A 26,115-nucleotide genomic window follows, 5' to 3' on the forward strand; every position below is an offset into this window, starting at 1 on the left:
CATGTGGTTTATGCAGGGGCCCAAGTTTAGGTCCCTGGGTTTATGACACCATGTTTTCTTTGTAATTGTCTGGACAGTATCCGATCATAACGAGATAATCGGTTTGTGATGACAAAGGTGCAATTAAACACCGGGATATAAATGCTGCAACAAAGAGTGCCAAAATTAGTGTGAACAATTGAATAAAACAATTACTCTCTGATTATACTCCTTTAATTGACGTTTCGGCATAATGCCTTTATCAAAACATTGGAAATTATATGTTAACTACATTTTTACGTCTTTTGACTGCACAATTTAAATAACAAAGAAAAATGTTTTTAAACGTCAAATGACGTTGTACATGATGACGTCATAAATGGCGTTATATAAAATGGCGCCAAAAAAATGTAAAAATTCGCCAAAAATGAAATGACGTTAAACACTTACATATTGTATCTTAATCCTATGTTAAATGTGTGCTTTATATATTTAATAAATTGATATTTTACAAAAAAATAATCATCATCATATGTAATTATAATCTACCTTAACTTATTATCATAAATTAAATAGGGTAAACTTATTTAATGACTCTTATTATTTCAATCCATATCTATGTATAATATTCAAATGATATTTGATTAAATAATCATATATACTTGCTATTCTATATATCATATACACATTATGGACAAGATAAATTGCATAAAGTACTATTAGTTTTACATCCATTTATGTTGATGATTAATATCAAATGTTTTTCACATATATTTTTTACAAGATAGTTTCCCGTAGCAGGACATCAAGTTGATTTTTTGTATTTAGTCCATTTGGTGATTGCGTTTGAAACTTCTTTATAAATTCCAATTCTTTAATAAGTCTGTAATAATGGGAACTGTCTCTTATTTGTGTTAACACTGATACACCCATATCCTGTACAACGTAAAAATGTAGTTAACATATAATTTCCAATGTTTTGATAAAGGCATTATGCCGAAACGTCAATTAAAGGAGTATAATCAGAGAGTTATAATTTTTTAATATCCCTTCGGATAATTCAACTAAAACAATTACATTAAACAATAGTATTTATTGAATGTGTAAGAAGGTAAGTTTTTCCAGACACATAAAGGTTCAAATCAGTTACCCTATGTCGCGTTCATACAATTGACCTATTCGTTGTTTGTTTTTATCCTTATTTGTTGTTGTTCATTTAATTTAATTTATTCTGAAACAATTTCAATTTCTGAGAATTTTTTAACTAAAAATGGTCGCGATGATGTGCCAAGTAGAGAGATTTTTGTTTAACCACATACCGAGCTCTTAGATTGTGTTCCAGTCCCGAGTTCGTTGTCAGTAAAAACAAATAATAATAACAACAATATACTCGTTCCAAAGATGCATTTCCGTGCATGCTAATTTTTTATTCAGACATAATAAGTACACTTATATTTGATATTGTGCATGATTATCATTAAAAACGAACATTTCGTCAACCTTCTCTATATGCTCTTATATAAATTGCACCTCTTTTGCCAATCAGTGGGCGGAGTCTAAACTTTGCAGGTGCGTGTGACGTCACGCGTTAACTCGTCTATGATAATTCCGTATATGGCCGATTTCCGTTTTTAACATAAAATTCTGGTATATATTGACGAAACAGTGCTCAAATTCATAAACACAAACTTTCTCCATTTTTTCTCGCGAGGTATTATTATTTGCCATTGCCAATTCCTTCGAATAAAATAAAAATTAAACACGCAGTATCGTTACACTCTTTTAGTTCCTTCATTATTGAACAATTACATGGCATTGCATACATTTGTTTTGTACTGTATACTGATTGCACACAAAAAAAAATCATCATGTACAATTCATATTATTTTGCGACGACCAATAAACAAATTTATTTATATAAGATATCATAACATGCACAAGTTGTTTCTGTATTTAAACATTTGTTTTTATTTAAATTGTCAAAATTATTTATAATTTGTGTCGTCTGTGTAAGGTGTATGTTGGATGGTTCTCATTTGTTTTTAGAAATTATTTTGACAATAAATATCGTAATTTTAAATGTTTGAAGTAAGTCTCTTTCCGAGATCATATACGGGAATTCACTGTGTGAGCAACTTCGATATGTTTACTGATCTATAAAACATTATCTTTTGACAGACGGCACGTGCTTATCTAAAGTTTGTGTGTCGTAATATACAGGGTATTGGATGTTCAGGGCTTGATTGGGCAATAAAACAAAGACGCGGTCTGCGGTTTTCGGTAGAACGTTTGTACTGACCAACATCATATTTAATAGTTCAAGTGCTTATCTTACATTTAGGGATTAAACCACGGGTCGAAGCCACTGTGTGCTTGTTAGAGGAAAAATCACATTTTCGTTTTTTGTCATTTTTTAAAAGATGAATGCAAACATAAGTCAAATCCAAAGTTTAAGGTTTCTAGTTTTAGATATTGAGTTTTGAACACATGCATCCTTATACGATCTTATAGCTAAATAATGGTTTTTAATATAGGGATACGTTTTCGAGGGCATGATCATCTGCGGGGGCTCGAAAAAAATTGAGAGCGCCCGCAGATGATCATGTCCGAGAAAATGTGTATTTTCGCTATTATTGCATAAACAATTCACACATAACAAAATAAATTAAAAAGTGCATTGAAAACAATATGTCTTGTTCATTCGACATCGACAAAATAAATCGATTATTTCATATGACGTAATGCAGTGCAAGGTTGTGTTTTACATATGCCTCACTCGGTCATCATCAGAAATGACGAGGCTTTACCTTCGGATACTAAGGCAGTTTTCGATTAAAAACGTGTTTAAACAGTAGATTAATGCAAATGAGGAATTATTTTGGAATTTACTGGTCGTGGCGGATAAATATATTGTCAGAATAAGTCATTGTTTTCATACATGTTTCTTTCGACAGTTTCGTAGATACAGGTCTATCTTATTTCGTTCCAACTAAATTTTCTAAAAATTAATACTGCCAACATATTGTCACTGATGTATTTCAAGCATACAGAAGGAACGTTGAAGGTTCATAAACACTTACATTTACAGCATAGTCGTTTGAAAGTGTTGAGTAAATGACCTTAACTTCATTGACGTTGCCAATAAAATAGCTGTTGACAAACAAGTGCAGATGGTATAATTTTGAAAACTGGATTGAAATATTCATTGTCTTTATAACTGCATGCATGAGGAAACTGGTGCTTATTCAGTTACCCATTTATGATTGGAAATCCGTCGATGGCTGGAGTTATTATCAAAGTTCATAATAACTTCATTGAATCCAGCCATTACTAAGGGAAGTAACTGCGCGTTGACCAAGTTATGGATATGAAAAACACATAACAGGGCTTGAACGTCACGTGAGTCGCCTTGTTAATACACGATTTCTCCCGTTCAAGCCCTCCTTTTGCCAAGTTTCTGCCCTACAGAGGGCATTATAAATAGAGTGTATGCAATAATATCAATTGACATTGACAACAACCGTATAGCATTCACACATCGATTCAATGCATTAGTTAAACTGACCATGTTTTTAATATTTTATGTGCAAACAAAAACAATCATTTGAATACAGTGGCTGCTATGGTCACGAATTTACATAAAATCAGGTATGTATATTAACATAACATGCGTCCTTTAAATTGTTCCAACATTGACTGTTTCCACGCCGTTTTCATTTTTCGGTAGTGCAATTAAAATTCAAACAATAAAAATTATCTTGTTAATGTAACCTTAATCATAATTTACATAAGTTTTTATGTACAATCTCAATGTTGTTCATTATGGCATAGAGTAAAGATGATTTTGTTAATTTCTCTGATATTGAGAATCTTGAAGAGGTATTAGGTGATTTACAGAATGGTGGATCACACGTCTTTCTTTAGGTGAAAAATTCATTTAAATCACCGTTATTAAACGGGCATCGAAACCTATATATTTTTTAAATTGATAAATGTGCAATGGGATAAAAATAAATCCCCAAATTCCAACTTAAATAGCATTAAAATCACTGGGTAGAAACACACATTTTTTTTGCAAACAATTCAGTAACATGAGTTTAGTAAATTTGCAGCTTCCATTTATATTTTAAAGATGTTTAAATACACTTGATGCTTCGTCCAAAATATATACCATAAACTCATTGTTACGCCTAAATTCCAATCCAAACAAGGGTTGTTTGTAAAACATGCATGCCCCCCATATGGGCTGTCAGTTGTAGTGGCAGCCATTGTGTGAATACGTTTTTTGTCACTGTGACCTTGACCTTTGACCTAATGTCAGTTATCATCCGGAAACCATTGTACTATTTCGAGTCACTGTGACCTTGACCTTTGACCTAGTGACCTGAAAATCAATAGGGGTCATCTGCCAGTCATGATCAAGGGGGGAGTGAGAGGGGGGTATAATGTGGGGTGGGGTAATTTATAAGATGTTAAAAAAATGGTGGGGGGGTGGGGGGGTGGGGAGGTGGGGGGTGAGAGGGGGGTATAATGTGGGGTGTGGTAATTTATTTGATGTTTAAAAAAAAAAAATTTGGGGGGGGATGGGGGGTGGGGGGGGTGGTGGGTGAGAGGGGGGTATAATGTAGGGTGTGGTAATTTATAATAAGTTAAAAAAAAATTTGGGGGGGTGGGGGTTTTAGAGGGGGTAATAATGTGGGGTGTGGTAATTTATAAGATGTTTAAAAAAATAAAAATAAAAAAAAATTGGGGTGGGGGTGGGGGTGGGGGGTAGGGGGGGGGTGAGAGGGGGGTATAATGTGGGGTGTGGTTGGTAATTTATAAGAGTTTAAAAAAATTGAGGGGGGGTGGGGGGGGGTAGGGGGTGGGGGTGAGAGGGGGGGTAATAATGTGGGGTGTGGTTATTTATTTGATGTTTAAAAAAAATTGGAGGGGTGGGGGTGGGGGGTAGGGGGGGGTAGGGGGGGAGTGAGAGGGGGGTTTGTAATGTGGGGTTTGGTAATTTGTTAGATGTTTAAAAAAAATTGGGGGTGGGGGGGGTAGGGGGGTGGGGGGGGTCAGGGGGTGTGGTGGGGTAGGGGGGTGGTGGGTGAAAGTGGGGTATAATGTGGGGTGTGGTAATTTATAAGATTTTTAAAAAAATGGGGGGGTTGGGGGGTGGGGGGTAGGGGGGGTGGGGGTGAGAGGGGGTCATAATGTGAGGTGTGGTAATTTATAAGATGTTTAAAAAATATTTGGGGGGGTGGGGTGTGGGGGGGTGGGGGTGGGGGGTAAGGGGGTGAGAGGGGGTAATAATGTGGGGTGGGGGTAATTATTTGATGTTTAAAATAAAAAAATTGGGGGGTGGGGGATGGTGGGGGGGGGTGGGGGGGTAGGGGGTGTGGGGTGAGAGGGGGGAATAATGTGGGGTGGGGTAATTTATTTGATGTTTAAAAAAAATGGGGGGGGGGTGGGGGGTAGGGGGGTGGGGGTGAGAGGGAGTAATAATGTGGGGTGTGGTTATTTATTATTTAACAGAATTGTGGCGTGAAAAGAAACTAACACCATGCAATTATGAAAGAAGTTTGCTTAAATGAAATATTTGTTTGAATGAATATTCAATTTGTTACCCTGATTATATCGTTTTCACGCAATATGAATGCATAACTATCGAACAAATAGCACAAATAAAGTGATACATATGGCAGAAAGAATAAGAAACAATAAATGGGAAGTCGACATGTAACGCGATGGAAGAAATGATCCAATATTGGTAAACATGTACATGTATTATTTCTCAGACGATAACATATATCGAAAATAAGCTACCATAGGGGATAAAAGGCATGACAACAGACAAGAAAAAAGTATTTGCTGAATTATTGGAATAACGCGCTCATTCACCCGCATCGGATGCTTATGCGTGATTGACATCCTAAGATTAGATTTCGGAGACAATAATTCAACCATTTTTCCATCGCAATAATAACCATATTGAGTAAAACAATTACCTGATACAATTTAAAGCGAGTCGTGGAAAAAACATTCAATAGTCACGACGTTTGGAATTCGACTGTCATGTTCGCAACCATTGAGTGTGGTTTGTCCATTAGAAAACACTGCAGTTCGTCTATATTACAATCTTTACAAGAGCACCGCATAGCGGGTACCAACGCTCGGCTGCGGGTGCAGTTTTGAATAAATGAAAGCTTGTCATTTTATTTTTTTTATATTAGAGGTCACATAGACCTTGACATTTGACCTAGTGACCCAAAAATGGGTGTAGCGTGTAGAATTCATCAAGGTGCAGCTACATATGAAGTTTCAAATTTGTAGGTGGAAGCACTTTGATTTTAGAGCCAACGTTAAGGTTTTAGCACGACGCGGACTGCGGACGAGCTGGTTATGACAATACCTCGGGTTTTCTCCGAAAACAGCCGAGCTAAACATTGAGTATTATTGATGTTCATCGAAACATGCATGTTGTATACAACATCAGAATATGATCATAGCTAATCTTGATTTGCATGTCTTCAATTTCCACCTTTTTCCAGCAATTTGTTCAGAATAAATCGCCGTTTGCTTATTTCCCCAATTTAAACATTTTGTGCAGACTTCCGAATTACGCTGTCACAGACATCTGTCTCGACTATATATAGATCAGACCTTTATTTGAAATGACGTGCTATTTTTGGACATTCCATGTCTCCAGTAATTTGCATAAATCCGCTCATGCGCACAGACGTTGAAAGATGTTTGACAGGATGTTTACAAGGAAACTTGCGATGATGACATTAAGCATGCGATGTAAGTGTCGTATGGAAATACAGGAGATCGAACATGGGATTAGCCGTGAAGCGAACAATTATTTCTCGAACTGCTTTTCGAAGAAAACATCGCGTGATCTATGAGGTGGCAAGAGGGTTATTTTAAGAACACAGGTCAGAAGTTTTATCTGATACTTTTACCCATTCCACGATAAAGATATGCTATGAGATTAACAAATTCAAGTGAAAGACCAGGTGTGGTATTCCAGAAGCATCTGAAGTTAAATGTTATTTTTATCCTTAAAATGGGAATTTTTCTTAAGTGTTTCATTTCATACTGAAATAGTTAGGCATCAAAAATTACATAAAAATAACATCATTATGTCAATGTTATTTGAGGAATACCAAAAAACATGCATGTCTTTATTTAGTTAAGAAATACAAAACATTGTAATTTTGAACTTAAGTGAAAATATTTAAGAAATGACTTAAGATGTTTCTCGAATACGACCCCAGGTCTGGACGAAGAAAATCAATAACATAAGAAATATAACACACAATTGATTTTAATTGAAGACGTTTAACGGCATGGTGTTTTATATAAATGGTAGTGTTGAGAATATATCTGCCTTCACATTGAAAATCAGTACCTTCAAAGAATTTGGAAAATAAACATTAATTAAAATTAAGAAGAGTAACTGGTTCATAAAACAAACCATGTCAAAATTACTAGTGTTGAGTGTTTGGTTCAATTATTTCTTTTTAAAATAATCTTACCGACGTAATCGCATTTATCGACCGCTCGTAATCCGATATTGACGTAACATTAAACAGTGACGTCATAAGCGCAGTTGTGTTGGATAAACTCGCGTTCATCACTGAAACAAAAAAAGAAAGTGTCTCAACCATGTGACTATTTACAGACCTGTATTAGCAAAAGATGCCTGGTTATAAGTAATTGCAATATCATACTGTTCACAGACCTGGTTTACCAAAAGATACCTGGTTTAAGTAAGTGCATTATCATACTGTTCACAGACCTGGTTTACCAAAAGATACATGGTTTAAGTAAGTGCATTATCATACTGTTCACAGACCTGGTTTACCAAAAGATACCTGGTAATAAGTAAGTGCATTATCATACTGTTCACAGACCTGGTTTACCAAAAGATACCTGGTAATAATTAAGTGCATTATCATACTGTTCACAGACCTGGTTTACCAAAAGATACCTGGTAATAATTAAGTGCATTATCATACTGTTACCAGGCCTGGTTTACCAAAAGATACCTGGTTATAAGTAGGTGCATTGTCATACTGTTAACAGACCTGGTTTACCAAAAGATACCTGGTAAAATAAGTCAGTGCATTATCATAATGTTCACAGACCTGCTTTACCAAAAGATACCTGGGTTAAATAAGTGCATTATCATACTGTTCACAGACCTGGTTTACCAAAAGATACCTGGTAATAAGTAAGTGCAATTTCATACTGTTCACAGACCTGGTTTACCAAAAGATACCTGGTTTAAGTAATTGCATTATCATACTGGTCACAGTCCTGGTTAACCAAAAGATACCTGGTAATAAGTAAGTGCAATATCATACTGTTCACAGACCTGGTTTACCAAAAGATACTCGGTAATAAGTAAGTGCATTATCATACTGTTCACAACCCGGGTTTACCAAAAGATACCTGGTAATAAGTAAGTGCAATATCATACTGTTCACAGATCTTGTTTACCAAAAGATACCTGGTTATAAATAAGTGCATTATCATACTGTTCACAGACCTGGTTTACCTAAAGATACCTGGTAATAAGTAAGTGTATTATCATACTGATCACAGACCTGTTAGTGCATTATCATACTGTTCACAAACCTGGTTTACCAAAAGATACCTGGTTTAAGTAAGTGCATTATCATACTGTTCACAGACCTGGTTTACACAAAAATACCTGGTTTAAGTAAGTGCATTATCATACTGTTCACAATCCGGGTTTACCAAAAGATACCTGGTTATAAGTAATTGCATTATCATAATATTCACAGACATGTTTTCCTAAAGATACCTGGTAATTGAAATCTGAAGTATATCCAATAACATACAAGACAATTAATGATTTATCACAAACCTACGAATCATTTATTACAAACCTGCCTGATTGGCCGAATTCACGCATGCGTGTTTAGTATCAGTAGCGCAGAATGTTGAGTCTACTGCCCCCAGCATTAGTAAAGGGGAGAGGTATTCTATCGCGGCCCCTTGAAACAGGGGCAATCTACAAATATAAGTCAATCACATTTTAAATATTCGAGATATGTTTATAATCTGCAAGACATTTGCTGCCAGCATTTTAAACATATCGTTTCTTAACAAACGCATCTATGACTTTTTAACAGAATATTAAGTCATCACATGCTACCGCCACAAAATCATGGCACGATTAAAAATGATGTGCTTGTAAGTATTGCTCTTTAGTAATTGTTCAACGATTTAAAAATGTTCAAAATTAGACCGATTGACAAGTTGCCCTGAGATAACGGGGTTTAAAACATGTGCGAAACATTGTCGTCCCAGATTAGCCTGTGCAGTCTGCACTGGCTAATCAGGGACCAGACTTTCCGCCTTATTTGGATTTTCGCTTAGAAGAGAATTCCTTTACACGAAAAATGCCATTGAAGCGGAAAGAGGACTGCACAGGCTAATCTGGAACGACACTGAGCGCAACAGACTTAAGCCCAGCTTTCACAAAACCAGGGTCAAATACGTATTATTGAACAAAGACAACGTGCAAACCTTGAGCCGATGGTAACCATTAGCAACGTGGTAAAGCCCGTCATAAAGAGGGTGGAGCTGAGAAGACGCGCATTTAGGGCGCTGTCATTGGACGCGCAGACGACTTCCGCCACCAGCAGAGAGACGACTAGCTGGTGCGCGATAGAGATCACAGCTTGCTGAAAAGACCAGGTGAAAGTTTATCAATAAACTTTGAAATATCAGGGATCGCGACGGGCCACTTTTGACTAGAGCTTTGTCACAGATGTGACGTATACCCCCACATGCTGCATGAACACAAAATATTTTGCATGCTGTCTTCACAAAACAAGAGAAGCTAATTTATGGCGATTTTTAAGATTATTATGTCATTATCATTTATGGCCATTTTGACCTTTGAACTCTTGAACTCTTTCGCATGACACGCCGGGCAATGACTGTGAACAAATTAATTACATTTTAAAATCTCACAATGAATGACATAGTTATGGCCCGGAAAAGCTCAATTATGGCCATTTTTGACTTTTGAACTCCACGTGTGACCTTTGAGATATCGACGTAATTCTTTCGCATGACACACTGTCCAATGATTGTGAACAAATGTACCGAGTAATTTTAAAATCTCACAGTGAATGACAAAGTTATGGCCCGGACAAGATCATGTATGGCCATTTTTGACCTTCGAACTCAAAGTGTGACATTGACCTTGGAGATATCGACGTAATTCTTTCGCATGACACACCGTCCTATGATTGTGAACAAATGTACCGAGTAATTTTAAAATCTCACAATGAATGACATAGTTATGGCCCGGACAAGATCATTTATGACCATTTTTGACCTTTGAACTCAAAGTATGACCTTGACGTTGCAGATATCAACATAATTCTTTCGCATGACACACCGTCCAATGATGGTGAACAAATGTGTCAAATGATTTTGAAATCTCACAATGAACGACATAGTTATGGCCCGGACAAGCTCATTTATGGCCATTTTTGACATTTGAACTCAAAGTGTGACCTTGACCTTGGAGATATCGACGTAATTCTTTCGCATGACACACCGTCCAATGATGGCGAACAAATGTGTCTAATGATTTTAAAATCTCAAAATAAACGACAGAGTTATGGTCCGAACAAGCTCACGTATGGCCATTTTTGACCTTTGAACTCGAAGTGTGACCATGACCTTGGAGATATCGACGTAATTCTTTCGCATGACACACCGTCCAATAATGGCGAACAAATGTGCCATATGATTTTAAAATCTCACAATGAACGACATAGTAATGGTTCGGACAAGCTTATTTATGGCCATTTTTGACCTTTGGACTTAACGTGTGACCATGATCTTGGAGATATCGACGTAATTCTTTCGCATGACACACCGTCCAATGATGGCGAACAAATGTGCGAAATGATTTTAAAGTCTCACAATGAATGACAAAGTTATGGCCCGGACAAGCTCATTTATGGGCAACTCCAAGCGTGACCTTGACCTTGTAGATATCGACGTACTTATTTCGTACGTATTCGCATGACACACCGTCCCTTGATGGTGAACAAATGTACCAAGTCATTTTAAAATCTAACGCTAACTGACATAGTTATGTTTTGGACAAACTTTCGGTTTAAAACGCCTTAAGTGATCCAGTGATCTAGTTTTTGACCCGGCATGACCCATATTCAAACTTGACCTAGACATCATATAGATACAACTTTTGACCAAGTTTGGTGAAGATCGGATGAAATTTTCGGGACAGACAGACCGACCGACAAAGTGATTCATATATAGCCCCAATTATCAATGGTAATGTGGGTATAATACAATATTCATTGAGAATGAATATCAATAAAAGATTTAACGTCTTCTTAAAATTACAATAGTGCTTATTTCCTATCAATAATGCCCGTTAAAAGTCTATTTGTTTCCATTTCGCTCGTAAACCGATTGTTGTCCATGAATGCCACAGTCTTCGGAGCTTTCCGTATTTGCGCGTAGGTAATAACAAAACTTATTTCTGGAAAGCGGACGAGCCAATATGTAAAAAAAGAACGCCAGACAATATTTGAAGCTTTTTTTCCCAAAAAAACGGCGTATAGTATATAGCATTTTCAAAAAAACGGCGTATAGTATATAACATTTTCAAAAAAACGGCGTATAGTATATAACATTTTCAAAAAAACGGCGTATAGTATATAGCATTTTCAAAAAAACGGCGTATAGTATATAACATTTTCAAAAAAACGGCGTATAGTATTTAACATTTTCAATAAAACGGCGTATAGTATATAACATTTTCAAAAAAACGGCGTATAGTATTTAACATTTTCAAAAAAACGGCGTATAGTATATAACATTTTCAAAAAAACGGCGTATAGTATTTAACATTTTCAAAAAAACGGCGTATAGTATATAACATTTTCAAAAAAACGGCGTATAGTATTTAACATTTTCAAAAAAACGGCGTATAGTATATAACATTTTCAAAAAAACGGCGTATAGTATATAACATTTTCAAAAAAACGGCGTATAGTATTTAACATTTTCAAAAAAACGGCGTATAGTATTTAACATTTTCAAAAAAAAACGGCGTATAGTATATAACATTTTCAAAAAAACGGCGTAAAGTATATAACATTTTCAAAAAAACGGCGTATAGTATTTAACATTTAAAAAAAAACGGCGTATAGTATATAACATTTTCAAAAAAACGGCGTATAGTATATAACATTTTCAAAAAAACGGCGTATAGTATTTAACATTTTCAAAGAAACGGCGTATTGTATATAACAAATATCACCAAAAAGGCATTTAATCATACCATGTGGTATGTGAAACAGTGCCAAATTATTTTTATCAAAAGTTTATCAACAATTTTCCAAAAATATTCAGATTCCTTATCTTTAAATAGTAATGCGCAATGGTGATCACAGCTTCCTGTAATAAAAAAAAAACCTAACTTATTACAATTATATGTGATAACTACATTTCACACAATTCAAATCAATATGTATTGCGCGGCCGACGCACGTGTAGCATGTTCAAATCTACGGAAAATGTGACTCACGTCCACATCGGCGGTTCGACGAGAGTTCAAATTTGTTTCGGCCTAAACGGTGTTCAAAGAAAGGACCAGAGGCATTATTATAAAATTATTCTTCATAAATCCATAACAAAGGGAATTATTGATTCTGTGATAATCCCCAATCATGGTCAGATCTGGGTAAGAGGAAGAATGGAGGTGTGTAACGGTTTAAAAACACCATATGAATTGAGCTTCGTCCTGCGAAAACTGGGCTTAATGTATGTGCTTTATGTGTCGTTTCAGAATGGCCTGAGCACTCCGTACATGCTAATCTGGGACGAAAATTTCCGCATGTATAACCTTTTTCGTTTAAGTCTCTTCTTAACAAAAATCCAGTTTAGACGGAAAGTGTTCTCCCTGATTAGCCTGTACGGACTGCACAGGCTAATCTGGGACGAAACTTAGAGCACATGCATTAGGCCCAGTTTTCCCAGAACAAGGCTCAACTATTAAATAGTGTTATCGTTTTTAACACATCATACTTATCAATGGCGATTTACGTGCTTTTTAATGTTGACACCAGTCTGTAGTTCAAAGCACTTTTGTTATGTGTTGTTTTTATTGTAAACTTAAAGTATATAATTTTAGAAACGTGGTGAACTGTGTATGCTAGCTTCTAACAACGTCTGTAAATTAAAAACGATCAAGAGCATATTTAATGTTTCTGAACGTTCAGCTTCTACTTCATTTTACATTTCAGCAAATTCTCTGGCAATCCAACTGATTATTTTTATGTGAAAACCGCTAATAAACCGATAGATGAAGTATATTACGTTTTGCTGCACCTTTTATAAATCTGTGTAATCTTAAAGGGGCCTTTTACGCAGATTTTGGCATGGTTTGAAATTTGTCATTAAATGCTTTTTATTGATAAATGTTAACATTGGATCTAAAAAGCTCCAGTAAAAAATCAAGAATAAAATTTAAAAAAGAAAACAAGAGGGCCTGAAAGGCCCAGAGTCGCTCACCTGAGATAACAAGATATTATTGGGATAAATCTTCTGACCAAGTTTCACGAAGATCGGAAAATAAATGTGGCCTCTAGAGTGTTAACAAGATTTTACTATAGCCATATAAGGAAAAATGCCCCGCCCCCTGGCAGCCACGTTTTTTCAACCAACCGGCATCATTTTCGAACTCGTCCAAGATATTATCGGGATGAATCTTCTGACCAAGTTTCATGAAGATCGGACAGTCAATGTGGCCTCTAGAGTGTTAACAAGATTTTACTATAACCATATAAGGAAAAATGCCCCGCCCCTTGAAACCCATTTTTTTCAAGCAAACATAATTATTTTCAAACTCAGCCAAGATATAATTGAGACCAATCTTCAGACCAAATTTCATGAAGATTGGACAATTAATGTGGCCTCTAGAGTGTTAACCAGGTTTTACTATAGCCACATAAAGCCATATAAGGAAAAATGCCCCAACCCTGGTGGCCATGTTTTTATAGCAACCAATACCATTTTCTAACTCATCCAAGATATCATTGGGATAAATCTTCTGACCAAGTTTCATGATGATCGGAAAATAAATGTGTCCTCTAGAGTGTTCATAAGGTTTTACTATAGCCATATAAGGAAAATAGCCCCGCCCCCGTGGTGGCCATGTTTTTCAACAAACCGGCATCATTTTTGAACTCTTCCAAGATATTATTGGGATGAATCTTCTGACCGAGTTTCATTAAGATCGGACTATAAATTGGGCCTCAAGAGTGTTAACAAGATTTTACTGTAGCCTTAAATAGCCATATTAGGAAAAATGCCCCGCCCCTTGGCGGCCATGTTTTTCAAGCAAACGTAACCATTTTCGAACTCATCCAAGATATCATTAATAAAAATCTTCTGACCGAATTTCATCAAGAATGGACAATAAATGTGGCCTCTAGAGTGTTAAAAAGGATTTACTATAGCCATATAAGAAAACATGCCCCGCCCCTTGGCGGTCATGTTTTTCAACCAACCGGCATCATTTTCGAACTCGTCAAAGATATTGTTATAATGAATCTTCTGACAAAGTTTCATGAAGATTGGACAAAAAATGTGGCCTCTAGAGTGTTAACAAGATTTTACTATAGTCATATATATGTATAGCCATATAAGGAAAAATGCCCCGCCCCTCGGCAGCCATGTTTTTCATGCAAAGGTTACCATTTCTGAACTCATCCAAGATATCAGTTGGACAAATCTCCTGAGCAAGTTTCATGAAGATCGGAAAATAAATGTGGCATCTAGAGTGTTAACAAGATTTCACTATAGCCATATAAGGAAAAATGCCCCGCCCCCTGGCAGCCATGTTTTTCAACCAACCGACATCATTTTCGAACTCGTTCAAGATATTATTGCGATAAATCTTCTGACCAAGTTTTATGAGGATCGGACAATTAATGTGGCCTCTAGAGTGTTAACAAGATTTTTACTATAGCCATATTAGGAAAAATGCCCCGCCCCTTGGCAGCCATGTTTTTCAAGCAAACGTCACCATTTTCGAACTCATCCAAGATATCATTAAAACCAATCTTCTGACCAAATTTCATGAAGATTGGAAATAAATGTGGCCTCTAGAGAGTGAACAAGGCAAATGTTGACGTCGCACGACGGACGACGGACAACGGACGACGGACAAAAGTCGATCACAAAAGCTCACCATGAGCAGGACTCGAACCACAGACCCTTGGAGTCCTGCAGTAAAACGTCTACGCATTAAACCTTTCGATCTACCTTCTTTGTACAAGGATTGATGTATTTTATTCTTCATATAAGCGATCCTCGTAGTTTCACAAAATATAACGACATAAACAGAACTCTCCAAATTATTCAATCCTTTTGCGTTGCAACGCTTTATAATTTTCAGTTTTTTTTTTCAATCGTCAAAAGATTCATACAACGGCTATTTTAGAGCATGGTAAATGTTCAGTATTACCAGTGACCGTTTCCTCACAAATATAACTAATTTGCGAAATTGAAACAACTTTTTTAAAGTTTGTCAATTTTCCAAAACGTGCCAAGGACCCTTTAAGAACAAATCTCCAGAACGGCAGCTTAATCGTTCATTTATTCGCAATAGAATGCATTTTTGTATATGACCTTAAAATAATGTGACTCCATATTTAGTAACATGTTTCGATGTATTTAGAACACGTGATTGGATTATGTAAGCCTACAAATTTATATAAGTCTATAAGTGCAAAACTAGTATCTTCCATTAGATTCATTTCTCAATTAGACGAGAAAACGCGGGTCTAATTATAGTTTTTCTTACGTCATTTTATAACCAGAGTTATCCAATATTATTAATTTAACCAGCCAAGTGTACTAGAATCTGTACAAAAAGTTATCACATGCTGTTTTATGTTACGTCGTGAATATACGTCATTTTTAACTTCCGTTTTATGATCGCTACATGTGCTTTTTAAAGGAACACGGAAAAAAACAGTTATAGCTAAAATAGTCACTTAACATGCACAATAAAACTTAAATCTTTACACATGGGAACCAATTGCAAATAATAAAAAAACTTATTGAGACCGTGATATCTTTTCGTAGGCAGATATTTTGTACAATGCGACATTACTTTAACTCTTACACCGGTTCTGACGCTGTGCAAACGCGCAGAAAACAGACTAGTGCTACGTGTGACGAGCATCTTCGTAAAAAACGAACATCTTAATTGTCCTTAGTAATGTTTTAAACAAAAAACTGCCTGCCTTAATCACAGGGGAATCATTCCGCTCGGCGTGACGGAGGATTCAATGAATCCCATTACTGTCGTAGTGTTTTGGCCAACTTAAAGCGAGTATGCACGATTTTGTCAAATATTTATGAATTTATATAAAATGTGTAAAAAAACAACTTATTGTACATATATTTCAATATAAATTAATATAAAAGTTAAGAAAAACATGTGTCGAAAAATGCGAAATTAGCCAGATATTTAAAGCGGGTATATACGATTTTTATATGTGCTGAATTGTAAAATATTGATACAAATATGTTATAATAACACACAATATGCAAGAAAAATGATACATTTAAGACGAATTTCATAAAATACAGCAAATACAAATTAGCGCCCCGAGCCGATTGTGACGAAGATAATTCGTAATTATTTTCCTACAATAACCGATGCATTCGTCTTTTTAGTAAGTGTTCGTGTGTCGTATGAATCGATATCGCTGCAGGAATTTCAAATGAACCGTTAAACTAAATTTAGATTCACATCGTACATGCATGATATTCATGCTGGCGAATTCGGCTGTACAGCCTTTTTCGATTTCAGAATTAAATATCTGGCTTATTAAGCATTTTTCGACACATGTTCTTCTTAACTTTTATTTTAGTTTATATTAAAATATATGTATAATAAGTTTTTACACATTTTATATTAATAAATAAATATTTGACAAGATCGTATATACCCGCTTTAATTATAAAATCGAAAATGTCTGTACAGTTGAGTTCGCCAGCATGTATATCATGCATGTACGATGTGAATCTTAATTTAGTTTTATGGATCATTTGAATTTCCTGCAACGAGAACTATTCATACGACACACGAACACTAACTCCGATCCTAATAAAAAGACGAATGCTTCGGTTATTGTAGGAAAATATGTACGAAATATCTTCGTCACAATCGGCTCGGGGCGCTAATTTGTCTTTTCTGCATTTTATGAAATTCGTCTTCAATGTTTAATTTTTCTTGCCTATTTTGTGTTATTGTAACATATTTTTATCAATATAGTACAATTTAACACATATAAAAATCGTATATTTTTATCAAAGGTCAAACGCGTCCATAATTTTCGTGTCAGTTCAGATGAAGGCAGTAGGGACTTACTGAGATTGGCTTATGCGGGCGACGACGCCGTGTTCGGTAGCGTTTCGGCTACAATTGCAAAGTGTGTGTTTTTTATTTAAGAAAAAAACACACGTAACAAATATACGTGTGTTTTTATTTAAGAACAAGATGTGCCTATGTCATTTATAGTTAGGTACTAATAAATATAAACATTGTTTTATTACTTAGTTCAAAACTACTTTTACCTCATTTACATGAACTTGCGGGCAAGTTTTAATCCAATTCCGATAAAGAATTTACCCCCACGTGACCCACGTGGAGATTGGGCAATACATGTGACTTCTAGAATGTTGACCTAGTGTTTGACCCCATTCGCCCCAGTTTCGAACTCGGCTGAGATATCAATGGGACAAGTGTTCTGACCACGTTTAATGAGGATTGGAAAATGAATGTGTCATCTAGTGTGTTCACAATGCTTTTTACTTAATTTGACGCAGTGACAGAGTTTAAAACCACATTTGAACTAGTGTCAAACTAATACCTCAGTCACAAATAGACACCGATCACCGTCCGGTCAGCGGCCGACGTATTTTTGCGCTCATCTGGCTGGCGACCGGCCGATAATCGCACGGAAACCGGGCCAATTTGTAGCATCGGGCGGCGTCCGAATTAATTTTAAGTCTCACTAAAAATTGTACCTGACGTCGGGCCCGGGAAGGAATCGAGTTGAGATCGAAACAAGATCGGACGATCAACGCACGGGTATCGCCCGGCTATCGCCCGACATCGGTTTCATTGAACGTGTACCGGCAAAAGTAAAGGTATTTCCCAGAGGCATATACACCGGTCGGCGACCGTCTGATTGCCGGAGGGCCTCCGCACGATTCCCGACGGACGCCGGACGATGCTCGTTATGATACACGTACAATGAATCTTGGCCTTCCTGATTTCCCCCTAATACGTGTACATTACACGCATTCCAAAACAATACGACATAATTTAAAGCTACATATTTCACAGCTATGTTTTCTCAGATAGATATATTCAATTACAAGAGTGCCAAACTGTCACAAGATACGCCCGTTTGAAGGTTTTGGACAACTTGATAACTTTACCATGACCCATATTTGAACTTGACCTACATATCATCACGACACAACTTCTGAACAAATTTGGTGAAGATCAGATGAAAACTACTTCAATTAGAGAGCGGACACCATGCTCAATGCTTGTAATGCACTAAGTGACCTCGTGATCTAGTTTTTGACCCGGCATGACCCATATTTGAACTTGACCTAGATATTGTCTAGACACAACTTCTGACCAAATTTGGTGAAGATTGGATGAAAACTACTTCAATTAGAGAGCGGACACCATGCTAAATGCTTGAAATGCACTAAGTGACCCTGTCATCTAGATTTTGACCCTGCATGACCCATATTCGAACTTGACCTAGATGTTGTCTAGATACAACTTCTGACCAAGTATGGTGATTATCGGATGAAAACTACTTCTATTACAGAGCGGACACCATGATAAATGCTTGAAATGCACTAAGTGACCCCGTGACCTAGTCTTTGACCCGGCATTACCCATATTCGAACTTGACCTAGATATTGTCCAGATACAACTTCTGACCAAGTTTGGTGATAATCGGATAAAAACTACTTCAATTAAAGAGCGGACACCATGCTTAATGCTTGAAATGCACTAAGTGACAATGTGACCTAGTTTTTGACCCGGCATAACCCATATTAGAACTTTACCTAGATATTGTCTGGATAAAACTTCTGACCAAATTTGGTGAAGATCGGATGAAAACTATTTGAATTAGAGAGCAGACACTGCTGTGGACGCCGCCCAACCGCCCGCCGCCAAGGTGAAACTATAATACGTCCCGTTTTGTTTCAAACGGGCGTATAACAATGGCAAACTTTAACTGTTTTACATGTTTGTTATTTATCCCAAACTGAAACAGGTAATCGTTTGTTCCATATATTCTAAATTGCATGCACATGGTCTATGTGCTTGCTTATTTATTTTTTTGCATTTTTAATCAAATTTTGCGAAAATGGGGCGATTAAAATGTATTTTCCACGCAGCGTGAGTCATTGGCACGCAGCGTGAGTAATTTGCACGCGCCATATAAAATAACGTCGCCATGGCGTACTTAGTATGAGCCTCGTTCCCGCAAAACGGGGCTTTAATGCATGTGCGCAAAACGCCGTAATAGATTAGCTCGTGCGGATTGCGTAGGCTAATCTCGAACGACACTATACGCACATGCATGAAAACCTGAACGAGGCTCGTTTGGTGCCCGGTCCAGATGTTCGGTCAATGGTTTTAACCTTAATACCAATAGAAAACAAGCAAACTTAGTTATGGATGTGATGCCCGACAATCGATTAAGTAAGTTAGTAATTAAGAAAATTAAGTAAGGAGATACCTGAAAACCAAAGAAGAAAATCAGGTGAGCTGGCGGTCGATCACTGATCTTATAAATAAGAGGACACTCGTCGCCGACTCCGGGTTCGTCTTCCGCTTTTGACCGCACCGGATGGTGGTTCGAGTCGACGCATCCGTTTTCGCGCGTATGCAATTTCTCGTCCTCCATTGAGATCACCTCTATTTCCTGTTAAGAGAGAAGTCGTAATCTATATAAAGACACGACACTCTCACCGTAAAGTTATATACATTTATACGAGTAGATTTAGTTGTGCTTACATGCTTTTCACCTAGGTTCAATCCCAAGACCCGCAAGTATGTTTAGCTAGTAGTTGCCTAACAGGAAAGGTAGGATTGCCTCCGAGTACTTCGGCTTTCCCCCACCCCCAATATTAGACCACACAAAAAGAGTCAGTAAGTAGAATAGGTAGGAGTGCTATGACACACTGAGAGTTAAAACATAATGCAGTCTCAGGCGTGGAATGACCTCATAAACTATATTAAAAAAACACACACACAAACACATACCATCACTCAAGCAGGTCGATAACTACAGTGTTAACTTTATGTTGTTAACAATGGCGTTCGCATGCTGTCAATGACAACAGCGTTTATGTGACGTCGATAACTACAGCGTTCACGTGACGTCGATAACTACAGCGTTCACGTGACGCCGATAACTACAGCGTTCATGAGACGTTGATAGCTACAGCGTTCATGTTACGTCGATAACTACAGCTTTCATGTGACGTCGATAACTTCAATGTTCGTGTGACATTGATCACTTTAGCGTTCACGTAAAGTCGATAACTAAAGCGGTCGCGTGACGTGGATAGCTATCAAAGTCAATGTGACGTCGATAAATACGGCCTTCACGATACTTCGATAACTAAAATGTTCACGTGACATTAATAACTACAGCGTTCATGTAAAGTCGATAACTAAAGCGTTCATGTAAAGTCGATAACTATCAAAGTCAACGTGACGTCGATACATACAGCGTTCACGAGACTTCGATAAAAAGCGTAAACATGACGTCGATAACTACAGCATTCATGTGACGTCGATAACTACAGCGTTCATATGACTTCTAAATGACATACGGAATAGGTGATATCCGGATGTCCACATTTTTGGAGAAAAAAAAACAACACAATCTGATCTGTTTAGGTACAAATATAAGGCTATCATCACCCATATTGATTACGTACTGTTATATACAACCAATACAATTTAGCTTAAAGTATGAATGAACTTTACAATCACATCGATGCTCCGTTTGACGGGAAGACGCATTTGTGCTATTTAACATCAGAACATGTCAAACTGAATTAGAACTTCCTTTTCGAATATCAGGAAATACGGTGAACGAACGACATCATAAAATTATAACATCTTTCAATCAATGTATAGCGTACACACGATATACATGAATGATCTTATACATAACCTCGTTGTTATATACTGCATATTATAATTGTAATATTAAAGGGGCCTTTGAACAGATTTTAGCATGTATTAAAGTTTGTCATTAAATGCTTTATATTGATACATTTAAACATTGGATTTAAAAATCTCCAGTAAAAATCAAGAATAAATTTATTTATTTATTTAAAGAAAAAAAGTAACCCTCAACAGGGCTCGAACCACTGACCCCTGGAGTCCTGGAGTAAGAAGTCTCCGATTTAGACCACTCCGCTATCCGTGCTCATACAAGGAGCGATGTATTTGATACTTTATAAAAGCAATCCTCTTAGTTTCACAAAATATTACGACAACAACAGAGCTCTCCAAATTATTCAATCGTTTCGCGTTGCAACGCTTGATAATTTTCAGGTTTTTAAATCGTCAAAAGATGCATATAATGGCTATTTTAGAGCATGGTAAATGTTCAGTATTACTGTTTCCTCACAAATATCATAACTAAAACGAAAATTTGCGAATCTGAAACCACTTTTTTAAATTTGTCAATTTAGCAAAACGTGGAAAGGCTCCGCTTTGAACGTATACCTATAAGAGTAACGTTAAAGAAATTTGAGCGTTAACTACAAACCGTATCCATTTGTGAAGCGTTCTTTCATCACATGCAGAATAAATAATACCACCATAAATGAACAGACACTGGTTCAATAAATGTCATTATCATTAGGAAAAAAATATATTGGTAATCCATTTATTTCAATTTGTGAGTGTATCACTTTTATTATATAGACCAGTTCACGCGTGACGTCACGCGCACCTGTGTGTTTACATCCGGACTATATTGGTAGTCAAAAGAAAGATACAATAAATGGGGAGAACTAGAGCGTGATCGGTTATATTTAAACGATTATATTTAGATTATTTTTCAACATGCCAACAAGTTGTTCTACGTTACTGAAACAATTAAGATTGAACACAATGAATAAATAGATCAATTCCAAATAAAAAACATTAATAAATTAACCATAATGGCATTTGTCTGGGCAGGGACTTATACCCTGGTCCGGGAAAACTAACATGTTGACACATTAACACTGGGGGCTGACGAGGTCAAAGCGTAGTCCGTTTCGCTACGACGTCGGGTATATGTTTTACTACGAAAACATTGTGTAAATACACTACTTAATCAGGCGAGGTTTATCTTTTCTGGTGTTTATGGATTAGAGAACGGAACATCCAGTAATGGTAGGTACTTATTTTCAATAACAAATGCGCGTAGTTGCAACCTTCAGGTTTATTTTGAGCTAAAATCGAAATATTTTTATTTGAAGCAATGCATAAGGTGGTTATTCTGTTAAAATAGCTAATTACGGTAACTTAAATCAAATAAAACTACATTTTACGTTTATTCAGTGTACATTACACATTTTTAAGTACAAAACAGGATACGAACATGTATTTTAATTATTCAAATGCTTTGTTTCGAAGGAAATTGCAAGTCGCTTTATGTATAGGTTTCGCACAGAGTATGTATTGGTTGTGCAACGAAGTACAAATATAATGTATACGTTGCTCAACGAAGTTTCTGTATCCATTTTAGGATATATCACATGCAGTTACTGCAGACTTTGACATAAGCGGAGTTTCGAGATAAGCGAGTTTGGATAACGAGAATCGAATGTTATTTGATAAAGAGTACCGTCTGCTGAAAACCTATCGTCGGTCTCTATCTAAATGAACGTATAAGGGATTGTCACGAGGTGAAGATGCGTCATTTTGATTGAGACCGACGAAATTAGGTTCTTGACTCTCAACTGTCATCTTAAATTTGGATTTTCGATTTTTCCTTTGGCCTAGTCGTGAATTTAATTATATCATAATAATGTGCATTACCATGTCGACTGTGCGCTTCAGATCATGTTGTGCCGTTGTTACTACCTCTTCCTCAAAGGAAACATCCAGCCACTCCATGACTCTGTATCAAAAAAACTTTTCTTTATTTTGCCTTCGAGAGATAACCAAGACGTCTTCTTTGAGAAACGCATACACGCTAAAGCGTTGTCGTAGCGAGGCATATACGTATACTGTCAGAGACATGATCATGCCTAATAATAATATTTAGCCTTTATTTCTGATAACTGAGTCACCCTACACATTTCTAAACACACCATTGGCTTAACGATACATAGATCAATATGGAAATTGTCAAATTGTGTCAATTAAACACAGGTGTAAACCTTAATTGCATTTTTTAAAGTGAAACTTGACTTCGGCTTGATAGATCAGCGGTATATTTCATGTTTAACCGCATAAACCACACACATCGTGGACTATAATTTGATGTTACAGACCTATGAAATGTCATTATGCTTAAATTCAAAGTTTTGTTATTAGAAAAGCATAATCTTACATGTTTTAAACAAAATTTTCGACTAATCCGTTCTCGATGTCATGTGTATTTAAACAATATTTTCGTAGTAAAACATATACCCGACGTCGTAGCGAAACGGACTACGCTTTGACCTCGTCAGCCCCCAGTGATTAAATAAACATTTAATTAAATTAAATGCAATAGTTTTCATTTGATTGTTTGCATCAATCTTAAAATCGTTTAAGCCTTTGTATTCCGGTGTTTAATTGCCCCTTTGTTCCGCCTAATCCGATTATCTCGTTTTGATCAGATATTTCCAGACCTAACTAACAACATGGTTTCATAAATCACACTAGGTGGCAGATGCCAGTCTGGTCATTAAACGCAATTGATGATGCCACCATGTCTTCATTCTGGTAGTATCAAGTAACTAGGCATTTGGTTGAATAAATTTACCGCCGACATACTTAACAGTTGCTTAAATTAGCATACATGCCAGATTTTTTTAGGTCCAAAGCGGGACGTTTCATAAAAAATTGTCGGAATATTTGACCAAAAAGCAGGACACCTAAAGCGATCTATCATTCCACCTTTACTGTAGTCAGTATAGTACTAACAAAAACTCTTGATACTTTTATTCAAGACATAAAACATCTGTTATGAAGCATGAAATATAAAACATAACAATATCAGTTTTATTAAATAAGACAATAGCAAACAACGAAGATAATATTCATCTTTTTAGAGAACAAAATCTGGAACATTACGACAACATTACTCATTATATTACTTTCAATGGCAAACATTAACGCAGGGGAGGCTATCCAGTACACTGAAAGTACGGGTTACAGTAAACTATCTACCGAACAGGTAGATACCGTCTGTAAATTAAAACGATCAAGAGCATATTTAATGTTTCTGAACGTTCAGCTTCTACTTCATTTTACATTTCAGCAAATTCTCTGGCAATCCAACTGATCATTTTTATGTGGAAACCGCTAATAAACCGAAAAATGAAGTATATTACGCTTTGCTGCACCTTTTATAAATCTGTGTAATCTTAAAGGGGCCTTTTACGCAGATTTTGGCATGGTTTGAAATTTGTCATTAAATGCTTTTTATTGATAACTGTTAACATTGGATCTAAAAAGCTCCAGTAAAAAATCAAGAATAAAATTTAAAAAAAAGACAAGGGACAAAATTGTCACAAAACCAGGTTTTCATTGTGAAAAAAAAATCTGATAAAGGGAGAAAACTCAAACTGAACTTTTGAAATGACCAAAAAAAATTAACCCCCTTTGTAAGTTTTTTTTTTAAATCTATTTTTAGTCGTGGCGACCTTGACATTGGAGATATTGACGTGATTCTTTCGTGGGACACACCGTCCCATGATGGTGAACAAATGTGCCAAATGATTTTAAAATCTCACAATGAATGACATAGTTATGGCCAGGACAAGCTCATTTATGGCCATTTTTGACCTTTGAACTCAAAGTGTGACCTTGACCTTGGAGATATCGACGTAATTATTTCGCGCGACACACCGTCCAATGATGGTGAACAAATGTGCCAAATGATTTTAAAATCTGACGATGAACGACATAGTTATGGCTCGGACAAGCTCATTTATGGCCATTTTTGACCTTTGAACTCAAAGTGTGACCTTGACCTTGGAGATATCGACGTAATTATTTCGCGCGACACACCGTCCAATGATGGTGAACAAATGTGCCAAATGATTTTAAAATCTGACAATGAACGACATAGTTATGGCCCGGACAATCTTATTCCGCCAGCCCGCCAGCCCGCCAGCCAGCCAGCCCGCCAGCCCGCCAGCCAGCCAGCCCGCCCGCATTCGCCAATCTAATAACCAGTTTTTTCCTTCGGAAAACCTGGTTAAAAACAATCTAAAATTAGATATGTTACATATTGTACAAATTTGAAGTCAATAGATTATCGGAAATTGAACATGGTCAAGATACAAGCCCGTTTTATTTATATAAAATGAAGTATTTATGAATTATAAAATATAAATAAAAAATATTTAACGTATTTAGCGGGCATCGGTTAATTATAAATACATCATTCCGTATGAAGATGTAATGTTACGACAATGCACGAAATACATCATAAAAACAAGAAATTACGTTTGACATCAATGGGGGTAAATAATAATGAAACAATATGTATATATTAAATAATATATGTATATATATTATGGTGTGTGTGTGTGTGTGTGTGTGTGTGTGTGTGTGTGTGTGTGTGTGTGTGTGTGTGTGTGTATGTGTGTGTGTGTGTGTGTGTGTGTGTGTGTGTGTGTGTGTGTGTGTGTGTGTGTGTGTGTGTGTGTGTGTGTGTGTGTGTGTGTGTGTGTGTGTGTGTGTGTGTGTGTGTGTGTGTGTGTGTGTGTGTGTGTGTGTGTGTGTGTGTGTGTGTGTGTGTGTGTGTGTGTGTGTGTGTGTGTGTGTGTGTGTGTGTG

General features: G+C 36.5%; 1 protein-coding gene and 1 long non-coding RNA gene across 2 annotated transcripts in view; one reads left to right on the forward strand and one right to left on the reverse strand.

Annotated features, from left to right (window-relative positions):
- The window catches only part of LOC127840710 (solute carrier family 23 member 2-like), a 35,219-nt gene extending 13,188 nt beyond the window's left edge, over window positions 1-22,031 (reverse strand). The window contains exons 1-5 of the mRNA XM_052369124.1: window positions 21,897-22,031; window positions 19,845-20,030; window positions 9,526-9,683; window positions 8,883-9,007; window positions 7,503-7,603 (exon numbers count right to left, since the gene is read on the reverse strand). Coding sequence (XP_052225084.1) covers window positions 7,503-7,603; window positions 8,883-9,007; window positions 9,526-9,683; window positions 19,845-20,030; window positions 21,897-21,905 — 579 coding nt within the window. The 5' untranslated portion in view covers window positions 21,906-22,031. The remainder of the gene's footprint in view (window positions 1-7,502; window positions 7,604-8,882; window positions 9,008-9,525; window positions 9,684-19,844; window positions 20,031-21,896) is intronic.
- Window positions 22,032-22,208: 177 nt separating this feature from the next.
- Window positions 22,209-26,115, forward strand: part of LOC127841241 (uncharacterized) — a 41,381-nt gene continuing 37,474 nt past the window's right edge. Inside the window, exon 1 of the long non-coding RNA XR_008030809.1 lies at window positions 22,209-22,510. This is a non-coding gene — a long non-coding RNA (uncharacterized LOC127841241). The remainder of the gene's footprint in view (window positions 22,511-26,115) is intronic.

The sequence above is a fragment of the Dreissena polymorpha genome, chromosome 8, assembly GCF_020536995.1.
Source record: "Dreissena polymorpha isolate Duluth1 chromosome 8, UMN_Dpol_1.0, whole genome shotgun sequence".
Lineage (NCBI taxonomy): Eukaryota > Metazoa > Mollusca > Bivalvia > Myida > Dreissenidae > Dreissena > Dreissena polymorpha.